This window comes from Schistocerca piceifrons, chromosome 2, assembly GCF_021461385.2.
Source record: "Schistocerca piceifrons isolate TAMUIC-IGC-003096 chromosome 2, iqSchPice1.1, whole genome shotgun sequence".
NCBI lineage: Eukaryota > Metazoa > Arthropoda > Insecta > Orthoptera > Acrididae > Schistocerca > Schistocerca piceifrons.
This window is the reverse complement of record NC_060139.1, coordinates 590,349,980-590,375,138: the sequence shown is the minus strand read 5'-3', so window position 1 is coordinate 590,375,138 and position 25,159 is coordinate 590,349,980. Positions and strand designations below refer to the sequence as shown.

At 44.7% G+C, this 25,159-nt stretch overlaps 1 protein-coding gene and 1 non-coding gene across 2 annotated transcripts in view; one reads left to right on the top strand and one right to left on the bottom strand.

Moving 5' to 3' along the window:
* LOC124775619 (acyl-coenzyme A thioesterase 9, mitochondrial-like) overlaps window positions 1–25,159 on the top strand; it is a 155,606-nt gene that overhangs the window by 37,173 nt on the left and 93,274 nt on the right. The window contains exon 3 of the mRNA XM_047250447.1: window positions 15,580–15,791. Within this exon, the coding sequence (XP_047106403.1) occupies window positions 15,580–15,791 (212 nt within the window). The remainder of the gene's footprint in view (window positions 1–15,579; window positions 15,792–25,159) is intronic.
* Trnat-ugu lies at window positions 1,378–1,451 on the bottom strand. Its single transcript has one exon. It is a non-coding gene; the product is annotated as a tRNA-Thr (tRNA).

Here is a 25,159-nt window from a genome sequence, read left to right as displayed (position 1 = left end):
AAAAGCTCCTGTGACCGTAATGTCTGGAATGTGCATGTGTACGCCAGCCTCGAGTATTTCAATCTCGGAGTGCATTTGCAATTTACTAGTTATTTGCATATCATTTACATGAATTCATACAACTTTGGCTTTATCTTATCGAGTTTGGATTCGAATGAAGCGTCTTGATGTGCGGAATATGATTGTGTGGGCGGAATATGTAAGCAATGAAGGTCAGGAGACCATGACGTCTTACAGGATGCAGATTTGAAACCTCGATTGCATCAAATGCCCACAATTCGAAGAACAGACTCTGGAGAATACTTCTGTAACAGCAGTTTAACCCCTTGCATTATTGTGAAAGCAATGGGGTCGAATTATTTTGGATTCAGAGTTTAGCTTTGTCAATGAATTCTGCAGCTCAGTACGGCAGTGCTGAACAGTTTGTGTTGTTCGCAGATGAGATCTCATTTAACCATGATGGTTGTTTTCCACTACCATTCCTAGAGTGATGAAAGTCCCATAGCCCACTACCATCTTATATCAGCAGAACCGATTCTCTGCGAACTTATGGGATGAAACCAGTAGAGGATCAGTGAGCATACAAGACCAAATCGCCGACAGCAGCATCAGCATTCCTGGAACAGATGACACCAGTGTCAGCTTCTGCGGTACTGCTGACGCCAGCTTCTGGTGATTGGGCATGATACCTTCTTTGGAATTTTCTCCCCCTCCTCTCCCCCCCACCTGTGGCCAATGGTGTTACAGCGAGGAGCCCTTGGGGCACCAATGGCGAGCAATCTGGACCCCTCCCCCTCCCTAACTCCCCTTGCCACTCAGCACCCCAGTGATGATGTTCATATGCCCACTGCAGCCGGAGGAGCTTGTGGTTTCTGGACAATGTAAGCCGACGTAATGGCATGCTTGCAACCAGTCCAACCTGTAGCAGACAGTGACTAACCGTCGATGCAGACAAGTTCACACCAGTTGCTGTGCTCCAGCGACGAACCTTCATTGTGTATGACGCTGTACAGTGCGTAATGACCATTGCGGACAAGATGACGGCCATCCTGTGCTGTGGTCATGTTGTGTGATCCAGTTCTCGCTCGTCGCTGCGTATGACCTTCCTCTGCTCACTGCTTCCACACACGCATCACTGTCGTAGCAGCATGCCCTGTGTGAGCTGGTATGTCACGGTATGACAACCCCGTTTCCCGGAGATCGATTATTCTGCTCCTTTAGAATTCTCTCACATGCCGATATGGCTCCCTTTGACGTCGACGAGGCATACTGGCACTCAGTGACCATGCAGCTCGTTAGAATGAAATTACAGTGAAATGAATACCCTTAGCTGTATACAGGCGTTGATATAAGTCAACGGGGACAGCTGAAAATGTGTGCCCCGACCAGGACTCGAACCCGGGATCTCCTGCTTACATGGCAGATGCTCTATCCATCTGAGCCACCGAGGTCACAGAGGATAGTGCGACTACAGGGACTTATCTCTGGCAAGCCTCCCGTGAGACCCACATTCGCAACTTATTGTCCCACACTATATACATAGTGCCCCTGTCCATCATACTCATTATTCGCGGCTTTACCGCCGATTCCCGTAAGAGTTCGGGCACTGTTTGTGCATCCGCACAGAAGAAGATGGTCAAATGGCCGGTGAGCCTTAACTATAAATATATGAAGATGGTATCTGTTCTTTCGGACATGTCCGCAATATATTGATTGTTTTTTTGGGGAGGGGGTGGTGGGTGTCTGTTTTGAATAATACAGTGGGTTTGTGAACATAACCCATGGCTTATTTTTCATAGCCACAGTTCTAACGGAACTCGAATACATTGTGTGTACTGTGTTCCGTTATGAAATGCCTCGAAAAAAATCATCTATTAACACATAACCAGAACGGATTAAGAAATTATCGTTCTTGTGAAAGAAAAGTGGCTCTTTATTCAGACGAAATGGTGAGTGCTATCGAAAGTGGAACTTAACCTGATTCCATGTACACTGTAGCCGACATATTGGTCGCTAGAGAACAGAAACTTTATTGAAATTTAAAAAGAATGTCATTAATTCTTCAGTCTCACATGTACATGTATGTAAAAATGCGTAACTCAGACTGAAGTACAAATGACAAGTGATACCATATTTCTAGATTTCCAGAACGTTTCTGTCAGTATTCTTCACTAGCGTCTTCTGATCCATTTTTGTGCCTAAGGAGGACTATCGTCTGAATTGTGGGACCCGATTCACGATTTACAGTTTGAAGGGTCACAGTTGGTAGCAACTGACAGTAAGTCATCGTGTAAAACAAAAGTGATATCTGGTATTCCCCCTAGATGCGTTATAGGCTCCCTGCTGTGCCTGATCTATGTAAACTATTTGGGAGACAATCTGAACAGTCCTCTTAGACTGTTTTCGCGATGATAGTGTCGTTTACCGTCTAATAAAATCATCAGAAGGTCACAACCAATTACAGCAGGCAGCGAGAAGTGGCAGTTCATGCTAAATTATGCGTAGTGTGAGGTCCTGCACATGACAACAACAACAACAACAAAAATCTGTCAAACTTCACTTACGCAATGAATTGAATGAAGTAAAAGGTGGGGAAGCTCAATCAAAGACTGCTGTTTATTCGCAGTACACATAGAAATGAAGATGCAAGAAACACACTACAGAGACTTCCTATACTACGGTTGTCCGTTCTCTTCTGCAGTAGTGCTGCACATAATAAGATCCTTACTAGATGGGATTGACGAAGGGTAACGAAAGTCTTCAAAGAAGGGCAGCTCGTTTCATGTTATCGCGAAATGAGGAATTAATATCACGGATATGATACGCGAGTTGGATTGGCAATCATTAAAATAAAGGCGTTGATAGTTGCGTTGAGATATTTTAACAAAATATCAGTTGCCAACTTTCTTCTCTACCTCGGGCATGGATGTGTGTGATGCCCTTAGGTTAGTTAGGTTTAAGTAGTTCTAAGTTCTAGGGGACTGATGACCTCAGATGTTAACTCCCATAGTACTCAGAGCCATTTGAACCGTTTTGTTCTTTTTTTCCCACGTGTTATTAGAGAACGTAACTGTCGTGAAATAGTCTGAAACTGATTCATCGGAATATCTGTCAAAGACTTAAGTGTGAACTGCAGATTTATCATGTAGGTGTAGGTATATGACCTACATTGCTCGCCCACTTTTTAATTAATTTCTTATGCGAGTAACTGACATCCTATGGTTACTCACAGCTACGTTCATGGTCACATTCAGACTTTTTGTAACTTGTTTGGCTCCTGAGTCCTGAGCTTAGATTTTACGAATCTGAATTGATGTAAGTGGTCAATAATTGTTCTGGTAGAAAAAAATGAGTCTAGAATACTAGCCGCGCGGGATTAGCCGAGCGGTCTGGGCGCTGCAGTCATGGACTGTGTGGCTGGTCCCGGCGGAGGTTCGTGTCCTCCCTCGGGCATGGGTGTGTGTGTTTGTCCTTAGGATAATTTAGGTTAAGTAGTGTGTAAGCTTAGGGACTGATGACTTTAGCAGTTAAGTCCCATAAGATTTCACACACATTTAAACATTTTCTAGAATACTATATTTTAGAAATTAATATAATCCAGAAAAATTTTGGAATTTGTTGAAAGTGAGTATAATTTATGTCAGAAAATAAATGAAATATCTGCAGTATTCAGAAAAATCAATAATAAACTCCTAAAAATTATGAGAACTGTGCCACTGGATTGTGAAGACGTATATCGTTTCTGAACGTAGAACCAGGGACGCAGCAAAAACAGAAAGGAGTAACGCTGTATTATTATGATGAAGTAAATTACTAGTGCCGCATAACAGCATTTTCGAAACACTTCATAGTCCAAAGATATTAAAAACGGACAAATTACCTATATTTGTCGAAGTCATTACGACACTGCAACAAACAACTTTCTTCAAGCATACATTTTAAACTACTGGGAACAAGTAGAAACGAAAACTAGTGATTCACAGAAAAAAACGACGCACCACGAATGAATTATCCGAATGGGAAATCGATAGATGAAAAAAAAATGAAAAAATGCATCACGAATGATTGTGTTGTTGGACGTCTTCCTCATGGATATGGCGTCAAAGTCTGTCCAATTGGCGAATTAGATCGTCAAAATCCCAAACTGGTTGGAGGAAACTGCCTATCATGTTCCAAACTTTTTGAGTTGGGGAGAGACCCGGCGACCTTGCTGGCCAACGTAGGGACTGGCAAGCACGAAGGCAAACAGCAGAAACTCTCCCCGTATGTGGGCGTGCATTATCTTGCTGAAATGTAAGCCCAACGTGGCTTGCCCTGAATGGCAACAATCGGGGCGTAGAATATCGTCGACGTACTGCAGTGCTGCCAAGGTGCGGCGGATGACAACCGACCATCAGTCCTGTTTGTCAGGCCTTACGGTATCCCACCATCGGCTGGGACGTCTACTCTATTCATAAGTATTGATTTCGAAGCGGGATTCGCCATTGAAGACAATTATACTCCTGTCAATGAGGTTCCAGGCCGAAACGTGTCTGGAAACGCCACCGACAGCGGTGGGTTACCAAACTAACTTGCACCCGCCGTAAGGCCCGAAAAACGGGAGTGATGGTCTGGGTGACATTTCATTTCATAGGAGGACCCCTTTGTGCGTCATCCGCAGCTCCCTTACACCACAGCGATACGTCGACGATATCCTACACCCCTTCATGGCAAGCCGTCCTGGGCTTAAACTTCAGCAAGATAATGCCTGTCCGCACACAGCGAGTGTTTCTGCTGCTTGTCTTAGTATTTGCCATATCACACCTTGACCAATAAGGTATCCGAATCTCTCCCCAGACAGATAACGGTTGAGGTCGGGATTTTGACGATCTAACGCGCCAGCTGGACAGAATTTGGTACATCAGTCAGGAGGACATCCAACAGCTCTGTCAACCAATACCAAGCCGAATAAGTACTTGCATAAAGGCCGCAGGTGGACCAACGCATTATTGACTCGCTCAATGTGTGATTTTTATTTTACTCCTTGAGCTAGGGAAAAATAAGAATTGGATGTGAGGCAGCAACTGTTAAGTTTTTACAGTAGTACAGTTGTACAGACAGCTCAAGAACGCGTTACGAGAGAAAATTCTCTCATCGTCAGGTTGTGAAACTCGACTTTGTAGAGGTATTGGAGCTGTCATTCATGAAAGAAATGTGGCAGTGTTCTGAACGTACAAATGAAAGACAACAAGACGAGATTTCTTAGCGGCTTTGTAGAATTATTTTAGGGCACATATATTATTATACAAGCCAGAGGCCGACATCCTATGTTTAGGAAATGAGGAAAAGTAGGCTACCAATACGACAGAAGCTCCAGATGCACAGTAATACCGCAGAGAAGACAACCCCCGGATCCCTGCAGAAGCATTGACTAAACAGAGCAGAGCAACAGGATGCGGCATGGTGTAGTGTGCGATATGAGATGACACGTGTGAGATCGAACGGATACTTATCTCGGAGATTTTAATGTAAGACGAAGAACCACAAACAAGTGTGATTTTATTCTGTTTTGTGATGCTAAAGCCTCAATTGTTACTGCTGGTATATCTTTAAGTGTTTTAACTTAATGAGCCAAGTTTTACAACCTGATGACGAGAGTATTGCCCCTCGAAACGCGTTATTGAGCTGTGTGTAGGACACAAAATCGGTATAGTGCTACCAATTATTACTGTAAAAACTTGGATTCAGCATTTATCTGTACTGCTGTGTAAAGCTAAGTTGTTTTTTAACATTGTTACCAAAACCTTGAAAGGTAATTGTATCATTTACTTCCACTTTTTATTCGATGTCCTAATGAACATTCCGACAGTCACAGGCTCTTTAATATTTTAAGTATGTATTACGTAAATTTTTACAAAATATATATAGAACAAAAGTTATTAGAAAATCTTGAAAATCTCTTCGCGAATTAATTTTAAATGACAGTAACAAACATTTAGACTGAGGCGAACAGGATATTTTTAAAATGACACTGTATAGAACCGACTGCGAGAAAGTAAATCCTGCTCTGTGAAAAAGTCAACACTGTCACATCATGCAGCGCGCTGGATTTTACAAAGGAACATGGATCACCCCGCACCACCGTACCAGCCGCTGCGGATCACGGAATAGACTGCTGGAATATAAAACCCAGTCCACCGTGGAGTTATGGCTCGAATCCTCGTTAGGTTCTTTTTTAATTTTTAGACTTCCGTTCGCTAGTTCTCTTCGTTTATTAGCAGGACATCATTTTGTCACATGACAATGCATACCACGTGACAACAGCCCATCACATGACAGTGGGATCCATTAAACTGCATACGTGGGTCTACTAACGGCATAGTGCACAACCATTACTGGTTCTGTCAAGTTCATGTAGGGCGCCTTCCCGATGGAGTACTCAAACAATGAATACGTCGATACGCTTTTGGTGCTGGGTGCATTCGATAACCAAGGTGCTGCTACTGGTCGTGCGTATACTGCACGTTACCCTCAAAAGCGCCATCCTGATAAGAACGGCTTTGGTCACCTGGAGCAACGCCTTCGAGAAACCGATAATCTTCGTCCAGAAGTAATAGACAGAGGTCGTCCAAGGACTAGATGTTCTCCACAAACAGAGGACATGATTCTTTAATCATTAACCAAACAACTCTGCGAGGTACCTGTGATATTGCGAAACAGTTGTAGATATCTCAAAGACCCGTTGTTGAAGTGTTCCACGATGAAGAACTGTTAACTCAACGCCAGCGGCTAGAAGACCGCATTCGACGAGTACAGTTTTGTGAATGGCTTTTGGACCAAGTGGAAGATGATTAATATTTTATAAAAAAATCGTGATATGGACTCATGAAGGTTTTTCAACCTCAACAACAGACCTTATTGATCATAACACAACCCATATGTCACCCATGAATGCAGCTTTCAGGCACACTTTGGAATAAAACTGTGGGCTGGTTCAAATGGTTCAAATGGCTCTGAGCACTATGGGACTTAACTGCTGTGGTCATCAGTCCCCTAGAACTTAGAACTACTTAAACCTAACTAACCTAAGGACATCACACACATCCATGCCCGAGGCAAGATTCGAACCTGCAACCGTAGCGGTTGCGCGGTTCCAGATCGAAGCGCCTAGAACCGCTCTGCCACCCCTGCCGGCAAACTGTGGGCTGGGATATTGGGGGGAGTCCTTTTGGGCCCTTGCCTATTGATGGAGGTTTTGGAGGCGCCACTGCATCATACGTTTGTTTGCAATACTTTGCCGGCCGGGGTGGCCGAGCGGTTCTAGACCCTACAGTCTGGAACCGCTCGACCGCTACTGTCTCAGGTTCGAATCCTGCCTCGGGTATGGATGTGTGTGATGTCCTTAGGTTAGTTAGATTTAAGTAGTTCTAAGTTCTAGGGGACAAATGACCTCAGAAGTTAAGTCCTATAGTGCTCAGAGCCATATGAACCATTTTTTGCAATACTTTGCCTGACGCATAAGACAAAGTTTCACTCGGTGTTCGGCGACAGCTATGGTTTCAGCATAATGATGCACTGTGACACTTTACAATGAATGTGCGTAACTATTTAAATGAAGTGTTTCCAGGAAAATAGGTTGTCGTGGAAGTTCAATGTTCTGGCTTCCACATTCCCTGGACTTTAATCTACTAGAATTTTATTTGTGGGGACACTTAAAGGAACAAGTTTATAGTTCTCCACCCACCGATATGCGTGACCTAATAATTTGCGTGCAGGCTGCTTCGGAATGGTAGTTGCAGGTGTGTAGCGCAGGGTCCAACAAAGTATGATCCAGACAGTGGCGAAGTGTTTGTAAATGCATGGTGATCGCTTTGAACATCTTCTCTAAAGTGAACATTGCTCGTACATCTACATCCCGGCTCTGTAAAGATAAGGCTGGATGTGACATGTACTGAATGGAATTATTGTGCAAAGCATGATATGCAAACAAGTGTAGCCTGTCTATCAAGTTTTTTTGTACCCTACTGAATACAGACGCTGTTACTGTGTCCACTATTACACTGATCATCCAGAACATTATGAGCACCTACATAAGTCCCGGTATGTCGTCCTCTTGCACGAATAACAGCGGCGACGCGTCGTGGCATGGGACAATAAGGCCTTGGTAGGTCGCTGCAGGGAGTTGGCGCCACATCTGCACCCAACAGTCACATAACTTCCGCAAATTCCGGAAAGGGTGGCGCCGAGCTCTGATACCACATTCAACATCACCCCAGATGTATTCGATATGGTTCAGATCTGGCGAGTTGGGGGGCCAGCACATCAACTGGAGCTCGCCACTGTGTTCCTCCAACCATTCCATCACAATCCTGGCCTTATGACATGTCGCATTATCTTGTTGAAAAATGCCACTGCCATTAGAAAACATGACTGTCACGAAGAGGTGTATGTGGTCTGCAAGCAGTGCACGATACTCCTTGGCCGTCGTGGTGTGTTGCACGAGCTCCACTGGACTCATGGCTGCCAGCGTGAATGCTCCCCAGAGCATAATGTAGCCGCAGACAGCCTGTCTCCATCCCGCAGTACAGGTGTCAAGGAGCTGTTCCACTGGAGCGCCCCTCCCATCGGCATTATGGAAAAGGTGTGGGGATTCATCAGACCATGAAACGCTCTACCACTGTGCCAGCGTCCAGTGCCGATGGCCACATGCCTGTTTCAGTCGTAGTTGTCGATGTCGTGGTGTTAACATTGCCACATCGGCTGCGGAGGCTCTTCGTTAGGAGTGTTCGGTACACTTTGTGTTCAGACCCTCTCGGACTCTGTCCAGCATTAAAGTCTGATGTTAGTTCTGCCACTGTTCGCCCTTTGTCCTGTCTGCCCAGCCTACGATGTCCTACGTCTGTGATGAGGGATGGCCACCCAAATCCACGACGTCTGGACGTGGTTTCACCTTGGTTTCGCCACGTGTTGAAGACACTCACCACAACATTCCTCGAACACCCGACAAGTCACACAGTTTCGTAAATGCTTGTGCCGAGCCTCCAGGCCATCACAATCTCCCCCGGCCAAACTCAGATAGATAGTGCGCGTTCCTCATTCTACACACGGACAGCGCTCTCACTAATATTGCATGGACTATGCGTGTGTATGATTAGCAGTCATTCCTCGCCAGGTGACACTGCTATCGGCTGAACGGGTTTGTATCGATAGTAGGTTGGTGGTTATAATATGTATTTTCTATTGGCTTTTTTTGTGTCATGTACGAAACAAAGAGGTCGTTTACATCTGTAAGAAGCTCGTTCTTATGCCTTAACGTTTAGATAAATGTAACAGTAGCAGAAAGAAACACACCAGATAGCGAATTGTGGATGTGTAAATCGGATGCATTCGATGCTTTGCCTGAAAAAATAAGTTTGGCGGGAACGTGACTTGAAGTTCGGCGAGTCTGCATTTCCATTTCCAACGGCATTGCTTCATCTCACTAACTAAAGGGACAGTCCCGGCAAATTGCAGAGTTGGTGCTATCTGTCCTTGTTCACACTGCACACAGTTACAGCGTTGCCAGAGCCTTGCTTTTTAATTCACACTTCCATTAATCGCATTATAGGAACTAGGCTTAGCTAGAAACACTTTTGTCCTGAATCGGTACGAGGAATCGCATGTCGAGCGCCAAGTGCGGCATTTTTTCTTCACTCTGTATGATCTTTCTCCTTATGTATAATTCCAAAGAGCAATTCCATTCTCAACAATGTGGTGTTTTATTTTCTTCCTTGCCACGGGCCTTAGAGAAAAGAGGAAAGGTGTTTTTATAACTTATCAGCTTATGATTAGAATATTACTACGGAATCTGAATTGTTATAAACTTTGTAATCTTAACCACCTGCAGATTAAAACTGCGCAGAATATTATCACTGAAGTTATCACACTCAGAGATCCAGTAGCTGGAGAGGTGTCTCTTACACCCTGTACACCATGATCCCAACCGATTTACCCAGTAATTTCTCTCTGAGTGATCAGTTTTCTGACTGGTTTGATGCCGCCCGCCACGAATTCCTCTCCTGTGTCAACCTCTCTTCATCTCAGAGTAGCACTTGCAGTCTACGTCCTCAATTATTTACTGGATGTATTCCAACCTCTAAAGACTTTGCCCTCTACAGCTCCCTCTAGTACCATGGAAATCATTTCCTCGTGTCTTAACGGATGTCCTATGATCCTGTCCCTTCTCCTTACCAGTAAAAATGTCGTGTGATTAGTGCCTCCCGTCGGGTAGGCCGTTCTGCAGGTGCAAGTCTTTCGATTTGACGCCACTTCGGCGACTTTCGTGTCGATGGGGATGAAATGTTGATGATTAGGACAACACAACACCCAGTCCCTGAGCGGAGAAAATCGCCGGCCCAGCCGGGAATCGAATCCGGGCTCTTAGGACTGACATGCTGTCGCGCTGACCACTCAGCTACCGGGGGCGGACCTCCTTATCAGTCTTTTCGGCACATTCCTTTCATTTCCGATTCTCAAATGCTTCGAGTCGCTTCCATTTCGGCTTTCCCACAGTCCAAATTTCACTACCATACAACGCTGTGCTCCAATCTTATATTCTGAGAAAGTGCTTCCTCAAATTAAGGCCCATGTTTGATACTAGTAGAATTCTCCTGGCCAGGAATGCCCTTTTTACCAGTGCTAGTCTTCTTTTTATGTCCTCCTTGCTCCGTCCGTCATAGGTAATTTTGCTGCCTTGGTAGCAGATCTCCTTAGCTTCGTCTACTTCGTGATACCCAGTTCTGATATTAAGTTTGTCGCTGTTTTCATTTCTGCTACTTCTCACTACTTTCGTCTTTCTTCGGTTTACTCTCAGTCCATGTTCTGTACTCATTATATTGTTCATTCCATTCAACACACCCTGCAACTCTTCTTCACTTTCACTGAGGATTGTAATGTCATCAGTGAACCATTTCATTGATATCCTTTCACCTAGAATTTTAATCCCGCTCATGAACTCATCTTTTATTTCCGTCTTTGCTTCTTCGACGTACAGACAGAACATCAGGGGCGAAAGACGACATCCCTGTCTTACACGTTTTTAATCCGAGCACTTCGTTCTTTGTCTTGCACATTTATTATTCCCTCTTGGTTCTTGTACACATTGTACAAGTGATTTAATTTCCGAATAGAGGTTTCGTTCGTTTGCAATAATAATAAAAAAGCTTCAGGGGCAGTGAGAGGGGTTGGAGGGCAGAGAGGGACATGGAAACAGAGAGCGGGGAGGGGGGATGGACAGAGAGAGGAGGAGGAGATAATGCACAGTCAGAGTGAAGGAAGGAGGAGATGGACAGAGAGAGGAGGGAGGAGAAGATGTGCAGAGAGAGATAGAAGGGAATAAGTTTAGGATGTACGAGGGTTATTCCGAAAGTAAGGAACGATCGGTCGCGAAATGGAAACCATAGTGAAAATCTAACGAAGTTTTGCACAGGTATGTTGGGCAGTGTCTCTAGGATGCCCGTCGATGGCGTTACGTCGTTATTTTTGGTTCTGAGCACACAGGGAGCACATAAAGATACCTAGAACAATAGTGTCTCCCGCCAAGTACGAGGGCCTGGTGAGAAATTTCGCCTGAAGCTATGCAGCCAACATTACATAACTGTCGTGCGGTTTCTTCTTCAAGACGATTCTCAGCCGCATTCTGCAGGGGCAATGAAGATGCTACTGCATCGTTTTCAATTGGAAATGTTTGATTACCCACAATACAGCCCGTAATTTTCTCCCTCTGAGTTTCATCTCTGCTCACACGAACCGCTGGCTATGAAACAACTTTTTTGGCACAGACAACAAACTATAGGCCAGCGTAGAGAATTGGCGGAAAGCACTGGTGGCTGCCCTGTATAAAGAGAGTATTGGAAAGTTGGTACAACGCTACGACTTCTAAGTCGGATCGGCGACTATGGAGATAAGTAGCTGGAAGTTGTAGCTAACTGCTGCAAATAAAAAAGTTTTGATTTTCACTGTGGTTTCCATTTCGCGACCTATCGTTCCTTACTTTCCGAATAGTCCTCGTATATGTAGTTGTCATACATTTTTAGCAATATCAAAGCATTGCCAAGTTCGGTAGTGTTACGCAAGGACAGAAGGGGTTGACCAGTTGATGATGCAGCGAACAGCTGAGCGGGGGTGACGCTATGTACAGAATATGAGAAAATACTCATGTTTGCTGACGACACCACTTTATCAGTTAATAATCTCTCAGGGAATGTGTCAAATGAGGCTGCAAATAAAACTTTTGCAGATTTGACAAACTGGTTTAAAACCAATGGCCTTACAGTCAACTTAAAAAAAACGAATTACATTCTATCATCTTCTAACACAAATGTTACTAATGAAATGAACCTAAAAATGGATGATCACGAGATTTTGAAGGTTCAGTCCTCCAAATTCTTGGATCTGCATATAGATAGCAAAATGAAGTGGCAGCACCATATTCAAGATCTGTGAGAAAGGCAAAGCTCAGCAACGTTTGCCTTAAGAATAATTTCAGACACTTGGGAAATGAGCACAATAAAAACTGCATATTTTGGCTATTTTCACCAACTTATGGCCTATGGTATAATATTTTGGGGAAATGAACCAATAGCAACAAAAGTGTTCCATGCACAGAAGCGAGCAATAAGAATTGTGTGTGGAGTACATCCTAGGCACTCGTGCAGGGATCTATTTAGAGCTCTACAAATCCTTACAACACCTGCCCAATATATTTTTTCCCTGATGTGCTTTATTTCAAAAAATAGCAACTTATTCAAAATCAATAGCTCATACCACAGTTATAACACCCGAAGGAAACTGGATATCCATTATGAGCTAAAAACGAAAAACATGGTCCAGAAGGGGGTTTTATACAGTGGAACCAAGATTTTTAATTTCTCTGCCACCGCACATAAAGAACTGGTTGGAAACATGTCAAAGTTTAAAGAAAATCTGAAGCACTTCCTTTTAGATGAATCTTGTTACAGTATTGATGAATTTCTTAGCAAAAATGCATAGAATCTCTTGTTTGTGCTTAAACCTTACTGTGTGACCTCTACAATTGATTAATCGTACTCTGTAAGTACAGTGTAACATAATACAATTCCCAAATTTATGCAGGGGAAGGCGGGGCAAGACGGGGAGGTGGGGTAAGACGGGGAAGGGCTATAAACTACAGTTAGAGTATTGCCATCTGTGGATAGCTACGTCAACACCATCAGTACGCAGGTCCCAGTATGTTGACATTGCTGAACCTTAGCTTCACGGCGGTTTCTGTGAGCTTTGCAAGGTACGTACAATTGTTATACTGATTTGCAATGTTTTACACCTTTCGAGGTCCTAAAACATGTGTTTCGTGAACATTTGTCCAGACTGTATATATAGCACTGAATAGATGGGGAGCTTCCCCGTCTTGCCCCTACTATTTGTCCAACCATTACGTTCTAATCGTCTCGCTGCGGGTTTTGAACACGTACATTATACGTTGAATACAATTGTAAACAGAATGGTATTCGTTATTCCAAAGTTTCCTAACTAATTACAAAGTATGCCTTAGGCTATATGGTGAATAAAAATACACAAACAGTGCAAAGTCAGTATTCTTGCTATGCTTTAACGACTGACTATTGGGAATAAGGTATTTACTGTATAATATAGATTACCAGGAATGACCCGACTCAATAGTACGTTCCACGTGTTTTATTTCAGATGGTTCGCAAGTATCGGCGACAAACGTCTAGGCAAGATTGGTCATTGGAGTCAATGGAAGACGCTGTAAATGCTGTTATAGAAGGGCATATGGGTTCTTTCAGGGCTGCTCGACAGTTCAAAGTGCCACCGAAATCTGTGTTTCAGCGTCGGGGTGCCCACGATACTTGTGCAGGGACAGAAAGTGATGATGACGAGCCTGTCCACACTTGTGTACTTCGTGAATGTAAGAGGCCTAAATAAAACGTAATACCTGATTCTACAATTCGCAGAACCATATTTCGAAATCTTATCGCCACATGATTTCGTTATTCCAGTCCTTATTTAAACTTAAGAGATGAATTCATGCTAGTTCCCCATCTTACCCCGCATATGGGGCAAGACGGGGAATTGGTAGTTTATGTTTCAAATCGAGATATTTCTGACTAAATGTAACAAGTTTGCAGGTTTCTTTGCATGCTATTGTAATTCAATGGTTAAGTAAACAAATGATAATCAAACCTACTTGAATTTGTTTATTTTTGTCCCTTTTGTAAGGGTGTAAAGTTAGCTTCCCCATCTTGCCCCGCCTTCCCCTATGTCTGTATATGACGCCTGTATAACTTAAGAACAATACCAAAATTTATGTATGACTGTATATTCTTTCAGATGTCCTGTATCTACATCTACATCTACATCTACATGATTACTCTGCAATTCTCATTTAAGTGCTTGGCAGAGGGTTCATCGAACCACAATCATACTATCTCCCTACCATTCCACCCCCGAACAGCGCGCGGGAAAAACGAACACCTAAACCTTTCTGTTCAAGCTCTGATTTCTCTTATTTTATTTTGATGATCATTACTACCTATGTAGGATGGGTTCAACAAAATATTTACGCATTCGGAAGAGAAAGTTGGTGACTGAAATTTCGTAAATAGATCTCGCCGCGACGAAAAACGTCTTTGCTTTAATGACTTCCATCCCAACTCGCGTATCATATCTGCCACACTCTCTCCCCTATTACGCGATAATACAAAACGAGCTGCGCTTTTTTGCACCCTTTCGATGTCCTCGGTCAATCCCACCTGGTAAGGATCCCACACCGCGCAGCAATATTCTAACAGAGGACGAACGAGTGTAGTGTAAGCTGTCTCTTTAGTGGACTTGTTTCATTTTCTAAGTGTCCTGCCAATGAAGCGCAACCTTTGGCTCGCCTTCCCCACAGTATTATCTATGTGGTCTTTCCAACTGAAGTTGTTTGTAATTTTTACACCCAGGTTCTTAGTTGAATTAACAGCCTTGAGAATTGTACTATTTATCGAGTAATCGAATTCCAACGGATTTCTTTTGGAACTCATGTGGATAACCTCACACTTTTCGTTATTTAGCGTGAACTGCCACCTGCCCCGCCATACAGCAATCGTTTCTAAATCGCTTTGCAACTGATACTGGTCTTCGGATGACCTTATATAGACGTTAAATTACAGCATCATCTGCGAACAACCTAAGAGAACTGCTCAGATTGTCACCTAGGTCATTTATATAGATCAGGAACAGCAGAGGTCCCAGGACGCTTCCCTGGGGAACACCTGATATCACTTCAGTTTTACTCGATGATTTGCCGTCTATTACTACGAACTGCGACCTTCCTGACAGGAAATCACGAATCCAGTCGCACAACTGAGACGATACCCCATAGGCCCGCAGCTTGATTAGAAGTGTAAGGGTATATGCTAAACTTCACAGTTTCTTTAATCTAATGATAAGATCAATGTATCTGTGCACAAAACAATAATCTGTAAAAAACCTTGACTCGTTCTATATCCAGGGATATGTTCCCATATGGATCTATGGAATACGAAAAAAATAAATAAATACAAGGCCCTGGTGTGGCAGAGAGGAGGCAGCGGCGCTTCGAGCTGGCGGACGACCGATCGCTGCTGCAGGCGCCGACCAGCGAGGAGTACGCGATGCTGCACAGCAACTACCTGGCCACGCTGGCCGGCGGCAACCTCTCGCCCGCCTGCCTGCCCGAGACCCCGCGGCGGGCCGGTTGCGAGCGCCTCAGCGAGAGCCGCCTCACCACAACCGTCTTCGCGCACCCCATAGTGAGTATTGAGCTTACCCGTCGCCACCGAACCACCTCTTCACTCTTCCACATCTACATTTACATCTACATTTATACTCCGCAAGCCACCCAACGGTGTGTGGCGGAGGGCACTTTACGTGCCACTGTCATTACCTCCCTTTCCTGTTCCACTCGCGTATGGTTCGCGGGAAGAACGACTGCCGGAAAGCCTCCGTGCGCGCTCGAATCTCTCTAATTTTACATTCGTGATCTCCTCGGGAGGTATAAGTAGGGGGGAAGCAATATATTCGATACCTCATCCAGAAACGCGCCCTCTCTAAACATGGACAGCAAGCTACACTGCGATTCAGAGCACCTCTCTTGCAGAGTCTGCCACGTGAGTTTGCTAAACATCTCCGTAACGCTATCACGCTCACCAAATAACCCTGTGACGAAACGCGCCGCTCTTCTTTGATCTTCTCTACCTCCTCTGTCAACCCGACCTGGTACGGAACCCACACTGATGAGCAATACTCAAGTACAGCCCGAACGAGTGTTTTGTAAGCCACCTCTATCGTTGATGGACTACATTTTCTAAGGACTATCGCAATGAATATCAACCTGGTACCTCTTCTTACGGTTCCGTGTCTCAATCGCTAAAAACGAACCCTTATAAGATCACTTTGTTGTCCGTCTGTCTGTCTGTTAAAACCCATTTTTCTCAGAATGTGGTAGACGTATCCAGTAGAAATTTATATTACGGACTAAGGTCTATAGGCGCTTGGTGGTGTAAACATATGAAGCTTCTACGTTAATGCAGCAAAAAGATATGGCTATTTATGTCTCATATTCTGATATTTGCAAACTGTCATCGAATCCTGTAGGGTACTTCCCGTTCACTAGTCTGCGAATCTTTGTTTCCCACACAACTTGAAACGCCATGTCTACGTGCAGTAATCGCTCCTCGATATCTGCTGATGGATAAGTTTCGAAACGCGTCATGCTAGCAATAAAGTCAGACTGTTTTAGGTTTCTCGCAATATAACTCAATATACATTTTAAAACATTCCATAAATCAACTTTCTCATGCGATTGGGACCTGCTTAGAATACTTATTGCTACAGAAATATCTGTTCTGGACACTAACATGGCATATATCAGTGCCCTTATTAATTTTCTGCAGCTTTTCGCATTGACTTCATTTTCAGACTTTTCTCTTTTTAACACACATTGAAGTGCTATGTCAAAACACTGTATAAGATTTCAAAGTCGAGCAAAGATTGCCCACTTACTTTAAATTTTCATAAGTGCAAAACTGTGCACTTCACAAAACGAAAAGAACCTAGTATCTTATGACTATAATATCAATGAGTCACTGTTGGTATCGGCCAATTCATACAAATACCAGGGTGTAACTCTTTGTAGGGTATGAAACGGAATTATCATAAAGGCTCTGTTATGGATAAAGCAGGTGGTAGACTTCGGTTCATTGGCAGAAATCTGGGGAAGTGCGATCAGTCTAGAAAGGAAGTAGCTTACAAAAATAACTCGCCCGACTAGTTCTAGAATATTGCTCAAGTGCGTGGGACCAGATAGGACTAGAGATGGGCAGCACGTATGGTCAGTGGATTGCTTCATCTGTGGGAAGATGTCACCGAGATACTGAACAAACTGAACTGGCGAATTCTTGAAGATAGGCATGAACTATCCCGAGGACGTTTGCTAACAGAGTTTCAAGAACGGGCCTTATACGATGACTCTAGGAATATGCTACAATCCCCTACATATTAGTCACATAGGGATAGTGAGGAGAAGATTTTAGAATAATTATTGCACAGACAGAGTCATTCAGTCAGTCATTCTTCATGCGCTCTGTATGTGAATGGAATGGGAAGAAATCCTAATGACAGGTACAGTGGGACGTACCGTTTACCATGCACCTCATGGTGGTTTGCACAGTATAGATATAGGTGTAGATTCCTTGCCTGATGTTTGACTTCCATCTTTGCGACCTGGTCGTCCTAAGTGGAGAACTACTGATTATTATAATGCTGGTCATCTGCCTCCTGTATTACTTTATGTCATGCTTATATTATTGCAATTGGAAACCTGGGATAGATATCTTACCAGTATCAATATCGATAACAGGTGAAAATCATCGAGATTCTCGATTCACGGGACATACGAACTGTGTAGTACATAACTAAGTTTGTACAGAACCCTCAGCGCCAAAGTCCTACTTTCAGCCTGCTAACTTTTATCTGTTGTCCTGTCTTCTAAATGGTTTGATGCGGGCCGCCGCAACTTCACTCCTGTGTCAGCTTCCTCCTCTCAGAGTAGCAAGAACACCCAACGTCCTCAGTTATTTGTTGAACATACTCCAATCAGTAAATCCCCAATTGTTTAAAGACTCGAACACCAGTATATGAAAGAGCTTCACGGTCGAGTTAATGGGTTAAATATTCGACGTTAAGCATATAAGCGAAAATGTAAAAAGCGATAAACTGTTTCCTTTGACAGTTTTGTGTGGGTTGTCAGCCAGAAAAAATTTAGTAAAGCTTGGAAATTACGTTTAACGTTTGTTGGAGGTGGATAGGCGTATGACTTCATTCCAAACTTTACTACTGCGAAACAGTACATCACCAGAAATAGAGTGTTATAGAAACCAACACGATGATAACACACATACACACACACACACACACACATATACACAGTTGGGGTTTGAAATCAGTAAATTGCAGTCAAATTGTGACGAAGGAAATCGTTTCAGCTCAAGTGCAATATGAGTTGAACTCTGTTCAAAGAATTACACAGATGAAGCCGATTAGTGAAGATTACCAATGCCCCACAAACATGTCGCCGACTGCACGTGGCTACCTGCGACCGACCCCGACAGCGATGCATATCAGAATGACTCAGACCAACTTTTTCTTTTCAACCCTGCATCCGGGATGGATCTCATCTGGCGTTACTACATGGGACCCAAAGCAGAGTAAAGAAATTCTGCCGAAGCGTTTGGCATTACCAACGTTTCCCTTGTTCTGACCAAGCATTCATGAAGCTTCGCAAATAGAGAGAGAGAGAGCGAGAGATCCACAGACAGAGGTGTGTATCTGTTTGCCGTGGTAATAGTCTGTGACAATGCAGTTTTTCATACAGGACGTACACTTTCTAATAGGGAAGGTTCAAGATACAGACACCTTTCAGGATCTGTGGGCTAGAAACTACTCTTTGAAGGTGTTCGCCGCGAACATCGTCATATGCAAATGGGGCTTGTGCTGTGGTGTCAGTCTATCAGTTAGGAGCTAGGAGCCTTAAGGGCAAATACACTCCTGGAAATTGAAATAAGAACACCGTGAATTCATTGTCCCAGGAAGGGGAAACTTTATTGACACATTCCTGGGGTCAGATACATCACATGATCACACTGACAGAACCACAGGCACATAGACACAGGCAACAGAGCATGCACAATGTCGGCACTAGTACAGTGTATATCCACCTTTCGCAGCAATGCAGGCTGCTATTCTCCCATGGAGACGATCGTAGAGATGCTGGATGTAGTCCTGTGGAACGGCTTGCCATGCCATTTCCACCTGGCGCCTCAGTTGGCCCAGCGTTCGTGCTGGACGTGCAGACCGCGTGAGACGACGCTTCATCCAGTCCCAAACATGCTCAATGGGGGACAGATCCGGAGATCTTGCTGGCCAGGGTAGTTGACTTACACCTTCTAGAGCACGTTGGGTGGCACGGGATACATGCGGACGTGCATTGTCCTGTTGGAACAGCAAGTTCCCTTTCCGGTCTAGCATTGGTAGAACGATGGGTTCGATGACGGTTTGGATGTACCGTGCACTATTCAGTGTCCCCTCGACGATCACCAGTGGTGTACGGCCAGTGTAGGAGATCGCTCCCCACACCATGATGCCGGGTGTTGGCCCTGTGTGCCTCGGTCGTATGCAGTCCTGATTGTGGCGCTCACCTGCACGGCGCCAAACACGCATACGACCATCATTGGCACCAAGGCAGAAGCGACTCTCATCGCTGAAGACGACACGTCTCCATTCGTCCCTCCATTCACGCCTGCCGCGACACCACTGGAGGCGGGCTGCACGATGTTGGGGCGTGAGCAGAAGACGGCCTAACGGTGTGCGGGACCGTAGCCCAGCTTCATGGAGACGGTTGCGAACGGTCCTCGCCGATACCCCAGGAGCAACAGTGTCCCTAATTTGCTGGGAAGTGGCGGTGCGGTCCCCTACGGCACTGCGTAGGATCCTACGGTCTCGGCGTGCATCCGTGCGTCGCTGCGGTCCGGTCCCAGGTCGACGGGCACGTGCACCTTCCGCCGACCACTGGCGACAACATCGATGTACTGTGGAGACCTCACGCCCCACGTGTTGAGCAATTCGGCGGTACGTCCACCCGGCCTCCCGCATGCCCACTATACGCCCTCGCTCAAAGTCCGTCAACTGCACATACGGTTCACGTCCACGCTGTCGCGGCATGCTACCAGTGTTAAAGACTGCGATGGAGCTCCGTATGCCACGGCAAACTGGCTGACACTGATGGCGGCGGTGCACAAATGCTGCGCAGCTAGCGCCATTCGACGGCCAACACCGCGGTTCCTGGTGTGTCCGCTGTGCCGTGCGTGTGATCATTGCTTGTACAGCCCTCTCGCAGTGTCCGGAGAAAGTATGGTGGGTCTGACACACCGGTGTCAATGTGTTCTTTTTTCCATTTCCAGGAGTGTAGTAATGAGTGACAGCCGCTCGCATGTGCAAACCGATTATCTCGATGTGGTTGAGTATCTTCATATTGTAAATAGGTTTATACTTTGATTAAATAATGATTAAAGAATCTTCAACACTTTCTTTTCCGACGAGAGAAAGTCTAATTCCTTAATTAACGGCGGCATATCAGTAGTGCTATCGACAACTAGTCAGAATATCGCCAGAAGGACAGCAGCAGCACAGATGAGGTGCCTGGACTGCCAGATCACTGACCAATTAGTCAGTCTAACAATATCACGTCTAGTGGATAGCAACTGAGAGACAACGTGAAGCATCGTGGTTAATAAGTTACATTTAATGCGACGATGTCACAGAATCATATGGCTCAGTTGACAGTGATCCGTTTGCTAGCTGCAAATGTTGAGCACGGTGGTCCTCTCTGTCCCTCTTCCATAGGGATGTGCTTCCTATCTTCGCCATCATCAGACAACATACTCCCTACTTTCTACACACGTCCATCATATTCACCTGCTCACATGAAACGTAATATGTACACTTCGCGAAACAGAGGTGCCACTGCACTCGAATAAAGATGCTGAAGCTACGGACTAGATGTTCCAGCCAACTTTATTATTTGGCTGACTAAGGAAGTCGTAAATGTACTTAAAATATTTATCAAGAAAACATTTTCGATAACATTCAATGCTCGAGAAACTAGCAGTCCCCCCCCCCCTTTCCCCTCCACATCACCGCCACCAACATCTCAGTCATCCCTTCTTGCAGGGTCATACCCTCGCCCTCGAACTAGGCTTCCAGCTCGAACTCCCATGGTCCTTCACGGTAGCGGACATCACCGACCCATTCGGGACGCCGACTTCCTCGTTCATTAAAATCCACTGCCTGACGTAGCAAGGCATTGTTTAGTCCATAGGACTGTTCACTGCAGCTCCCGTGCCGCCTCCTGGTTGGTTGCTTCGTTTGATGTTTAAAGGGACCAAACTACATGGTCATTGGTCCCGCCGCCTCCTGTTTCGCCGTTAAACAGCTGGCAGTTTCAGGCCCATGTGCTCAGCTCCTTGCAGAATTCCCCCTCCTCATCCAGCCACATAGCGCCCCCTAGAATGTTCAGCATGACACTATGAACGACATCGCCGCTACCCCTGCCTGCCCCCCCCCCCCCCCCCCCCGCCCGGTTTTCTGCCATGCCCGCCTCTTCCTCCTTCACAAGTGCAAAGTCGCGCAAAAGGAGTTTGAAGAGCTGCTCGCTGCCAGCGTACTTCACCCTTCCAAAAGTCCCTGGGCTTCAGCTCTTCACCTTGTCCCCAAGAAGGACGATTCCTGGCACCCTTGCAGCGATTACCATAAACTCCTTGCCCCCATCAACCCTGACAGCTATCCTGTCCCTAGTCCTCTGCACCCACAACAACGCGAGCTATTATCTCCAGTAAGATAGACTGCGCTAAAGTTTACACACGAATCCCAGTTGCCATAGAGGACATTGAGAAGACAGCCATAATCACACATTTGTCCTGTTTGAGAGTGCATTTAATGACTTTTGGCCTTTGCAACGCTGCACAAACATGGCAACGACTTTTGGACAACATCCTCTGGGGCGCAACAGGGTGTTTAGCCTACCTAGATGATATATCTACTACAGGGATCCTACTGAATTCCACCAACACCTATGCGAAGATTTTTTGCGCCTGCAGAAAGGTCGAATGATCCTCAATACCGCAAAATGCGTTTTCGGGATGAGCGATGCCGAATTCCTTGGACACTTAGTCTCTGCCTCCAGCTCCCGCCTCCAGCCCAAGACAGTACAGGCATTAGCAGACTTTCCATGCACTACTACTCTCAAAGGCCTCTGGCGTTTCATCAGCATGCCAACTATTTCAGTCGCCGGTTTGAGGACGCCGCTGCCACCCAATAGCCCCTTACTACAGCACTCCGTTGCGTTAAAACCAAAGCAAAGGCAAGAAACTGGTCCCTTAGACCCAGGCCATGGTCGAGAGCTGAGCTTTTTTTTATTTTTTTTTTTTTTAAAAAAAGCTCGCCAATGCGGCCTTTAGGCCCACCGCCATCCTAGTGCAACCCTCGCAATAGCGAGCCAGACTTCTATTGGGGCCATCCCAAAACAATACGTGAACAACACCAGGCAGCTGCTTGCCTTATTTTCGTCCAAGCTCTCTGATGCACAGTGGCACTGGGGCGCTTATGATCGCAAGATGCTCGAGTCAAAGAATTCGTCCGCTATTTCCGAACTTCATTCGAGGGAAGCGTCTTTACGACCTTGACAGGCCATTGCCCCCTAGCTTCTGGTTTTTGCAGGGAAAACATAAACCAGCAGTTTAGGTTACAGGAATACGTTACACAATTCACTACCAACGTCCGACATGTTGCCAGCATCGATAACATTAAGGCAGACTGTTTTAGCCACTTCTGCACCATGACCTAACCCTTAGACTACAATACCCTGTTCGCTGCTCAAGAGGTGGACCCAGACCTATGCCACACCCTTTGGAAAGCTGACTCTATCCTCAGCCTCCACCTAAGACCTATACCTGGCTCCGACCATATCATCTGGTGTGACATCCTCGTGGATCCTTCACAGCATGATGGATCCAAAGATGGCCCTCGTACCCTTCCTTCCTCCCGCCTTCCAAAAACCGGCATTTGACATCGTCCATTTGATGATAGCACACGGTGTTTCCCAAAGCAACCATTAACGTTAGCCGCATCGCATTGCGTGGGCGACTAAACTCTGATGCTGCGGGTCAAAACATTTAATATAAAAAATAAGATTAGACAATTGATGGTTGCTTGGTCAAAGCAATTCATTAGACAAATGAAGGATTCGACTGCACCTTATCTTCAATTACCGGTCGCCATCGGCAAGCAAGTGTCACGTGAACGGAACGAAACGGTGGTATGATCAAAAGAATGGAACAGCAACGTCAAATATTTCTCTCTAGAGAGATAATTGTGGCATTATACGCGTCGTCAACAGAAAAGAACGTTAGACATTTTTAACGTTCTTGGCAAGAATATGTTGACTTCGAAGTTGGTTGTTGTATAACTCTCTTAGCGTGGACTTGCTCTCAAATGGTTCTGAGCACCATGGGACCAACATCTGAGGTCATCCATCAGTCCCCTAGAACTTAGAACAACTTAAACCTAACTAACCTAAGGACATCACACACATTCATGCCCGAGGCAGGATTTGAACCTGCGACCGTAGCGGTCGCGCGGTTCCAGACTGAAGCGCCTACAACCGCGCGGCCACACCGGCCGGCGATTTGCTCTCAGCCAGGCTTCCTTCGCTTGTAGATCGTTTATGTGGTTGCTCTGCCGTAAAGCGGCGAGCCTTTCCTTTAGTTGTTCAATTGTATTTCTTTCTGTCTAGTGCTTCTTTTCGCTTATGAATCTTAGTATGTAATAATGGAAGCTGTTTGATGGGAAAAGTGCGTTTATACAGAGCATTTTTTTATGAAAAATTGTCAGCAATGAAAGTATGGGCTATATTTTTATATTTACGTAATGCGGAAAACAAGTACAGAAATTAATATTTAGCAGAGCTGTTGACAAATCTATGGAAGAGTAGAATTATGACTACTATCAGAAAATTACAATTGAAGAAAGGCATGCAGTGAAATGTTTGCTTCTTTAATAATTTGTGTTTATCACACTCCTTTTTCTACTAAATTCAACGAAAGTAAATGTAATGGCTAATGTACGATGAATATTACGTAAATTATAGGTATATTTTATTTTTCAACATTCCGCTGGAAAGCAATGAACAACAACATCAATAAAAAGTTCTAGAAAAAATAAGGTTTTAAAAATAGCTCAGAACGTGACAAAAAATAACACCCAAATCGGCAAAAAAATAATAAAACTAATGACAAAAGAAAACCTGTGTTTACTTACTTGTCTGTTGTTTTTCTGCATCTTGTCTAAGACGACAGGGTGGGCGGTTATAAATTCGCATTTCTTTTTTCAACCGTAAGGTCTATATAGATGGAGCAGCAAAAAGGGGATTCCAACGGGAATTGCTCTAAAGGGGATTACCCGTTCCGGTATTTTCCTGATAGCCAAGCGAAACCTCACCATAATCTCAATCGGAATCGCAGATTACAGCTGTGTCTTATTTTTTGTTTTGATAATGCTTAATAGTGTCCAAGACAGAAATATGGTTTTTGTGTGTACGTGTGTTAGCGCGCTCGCTCTTGAGACAGAGAATTAGAGAATATATGTGCGAGAGTGTGAATGGCTCCTTTGTTTCATATCGTAGTCACTGTCATGAGCGGAAGGCTGAAAGAAAACAGATTGTTACCTTGTTTACTCACTGGAACAAAACATACACGGATTTTACTCTTTATTACTTACTTGTGGTGCGTTTAGAGATCTCTTCTGGTTTGAATGTTTTCACGTTATAGATCACACGATGTTTGTTTTAGGATGGAGTGTTACAGAACTCCAGTATGTACAAACAATGGCGCTAACGACCTTTCTTTGTGCTTCCACAGTACCATATTGTCATCAACATCACGTACAAACAAATCCTAACAAGCTGTGTACTTGTGTTATTTCTCAGTTTATGGAGCGTTTTTATCAGCTAAAAAATGAAACCGCACACTTGCAAACACTATGAGGCATTTAATATGCATGGTAAATA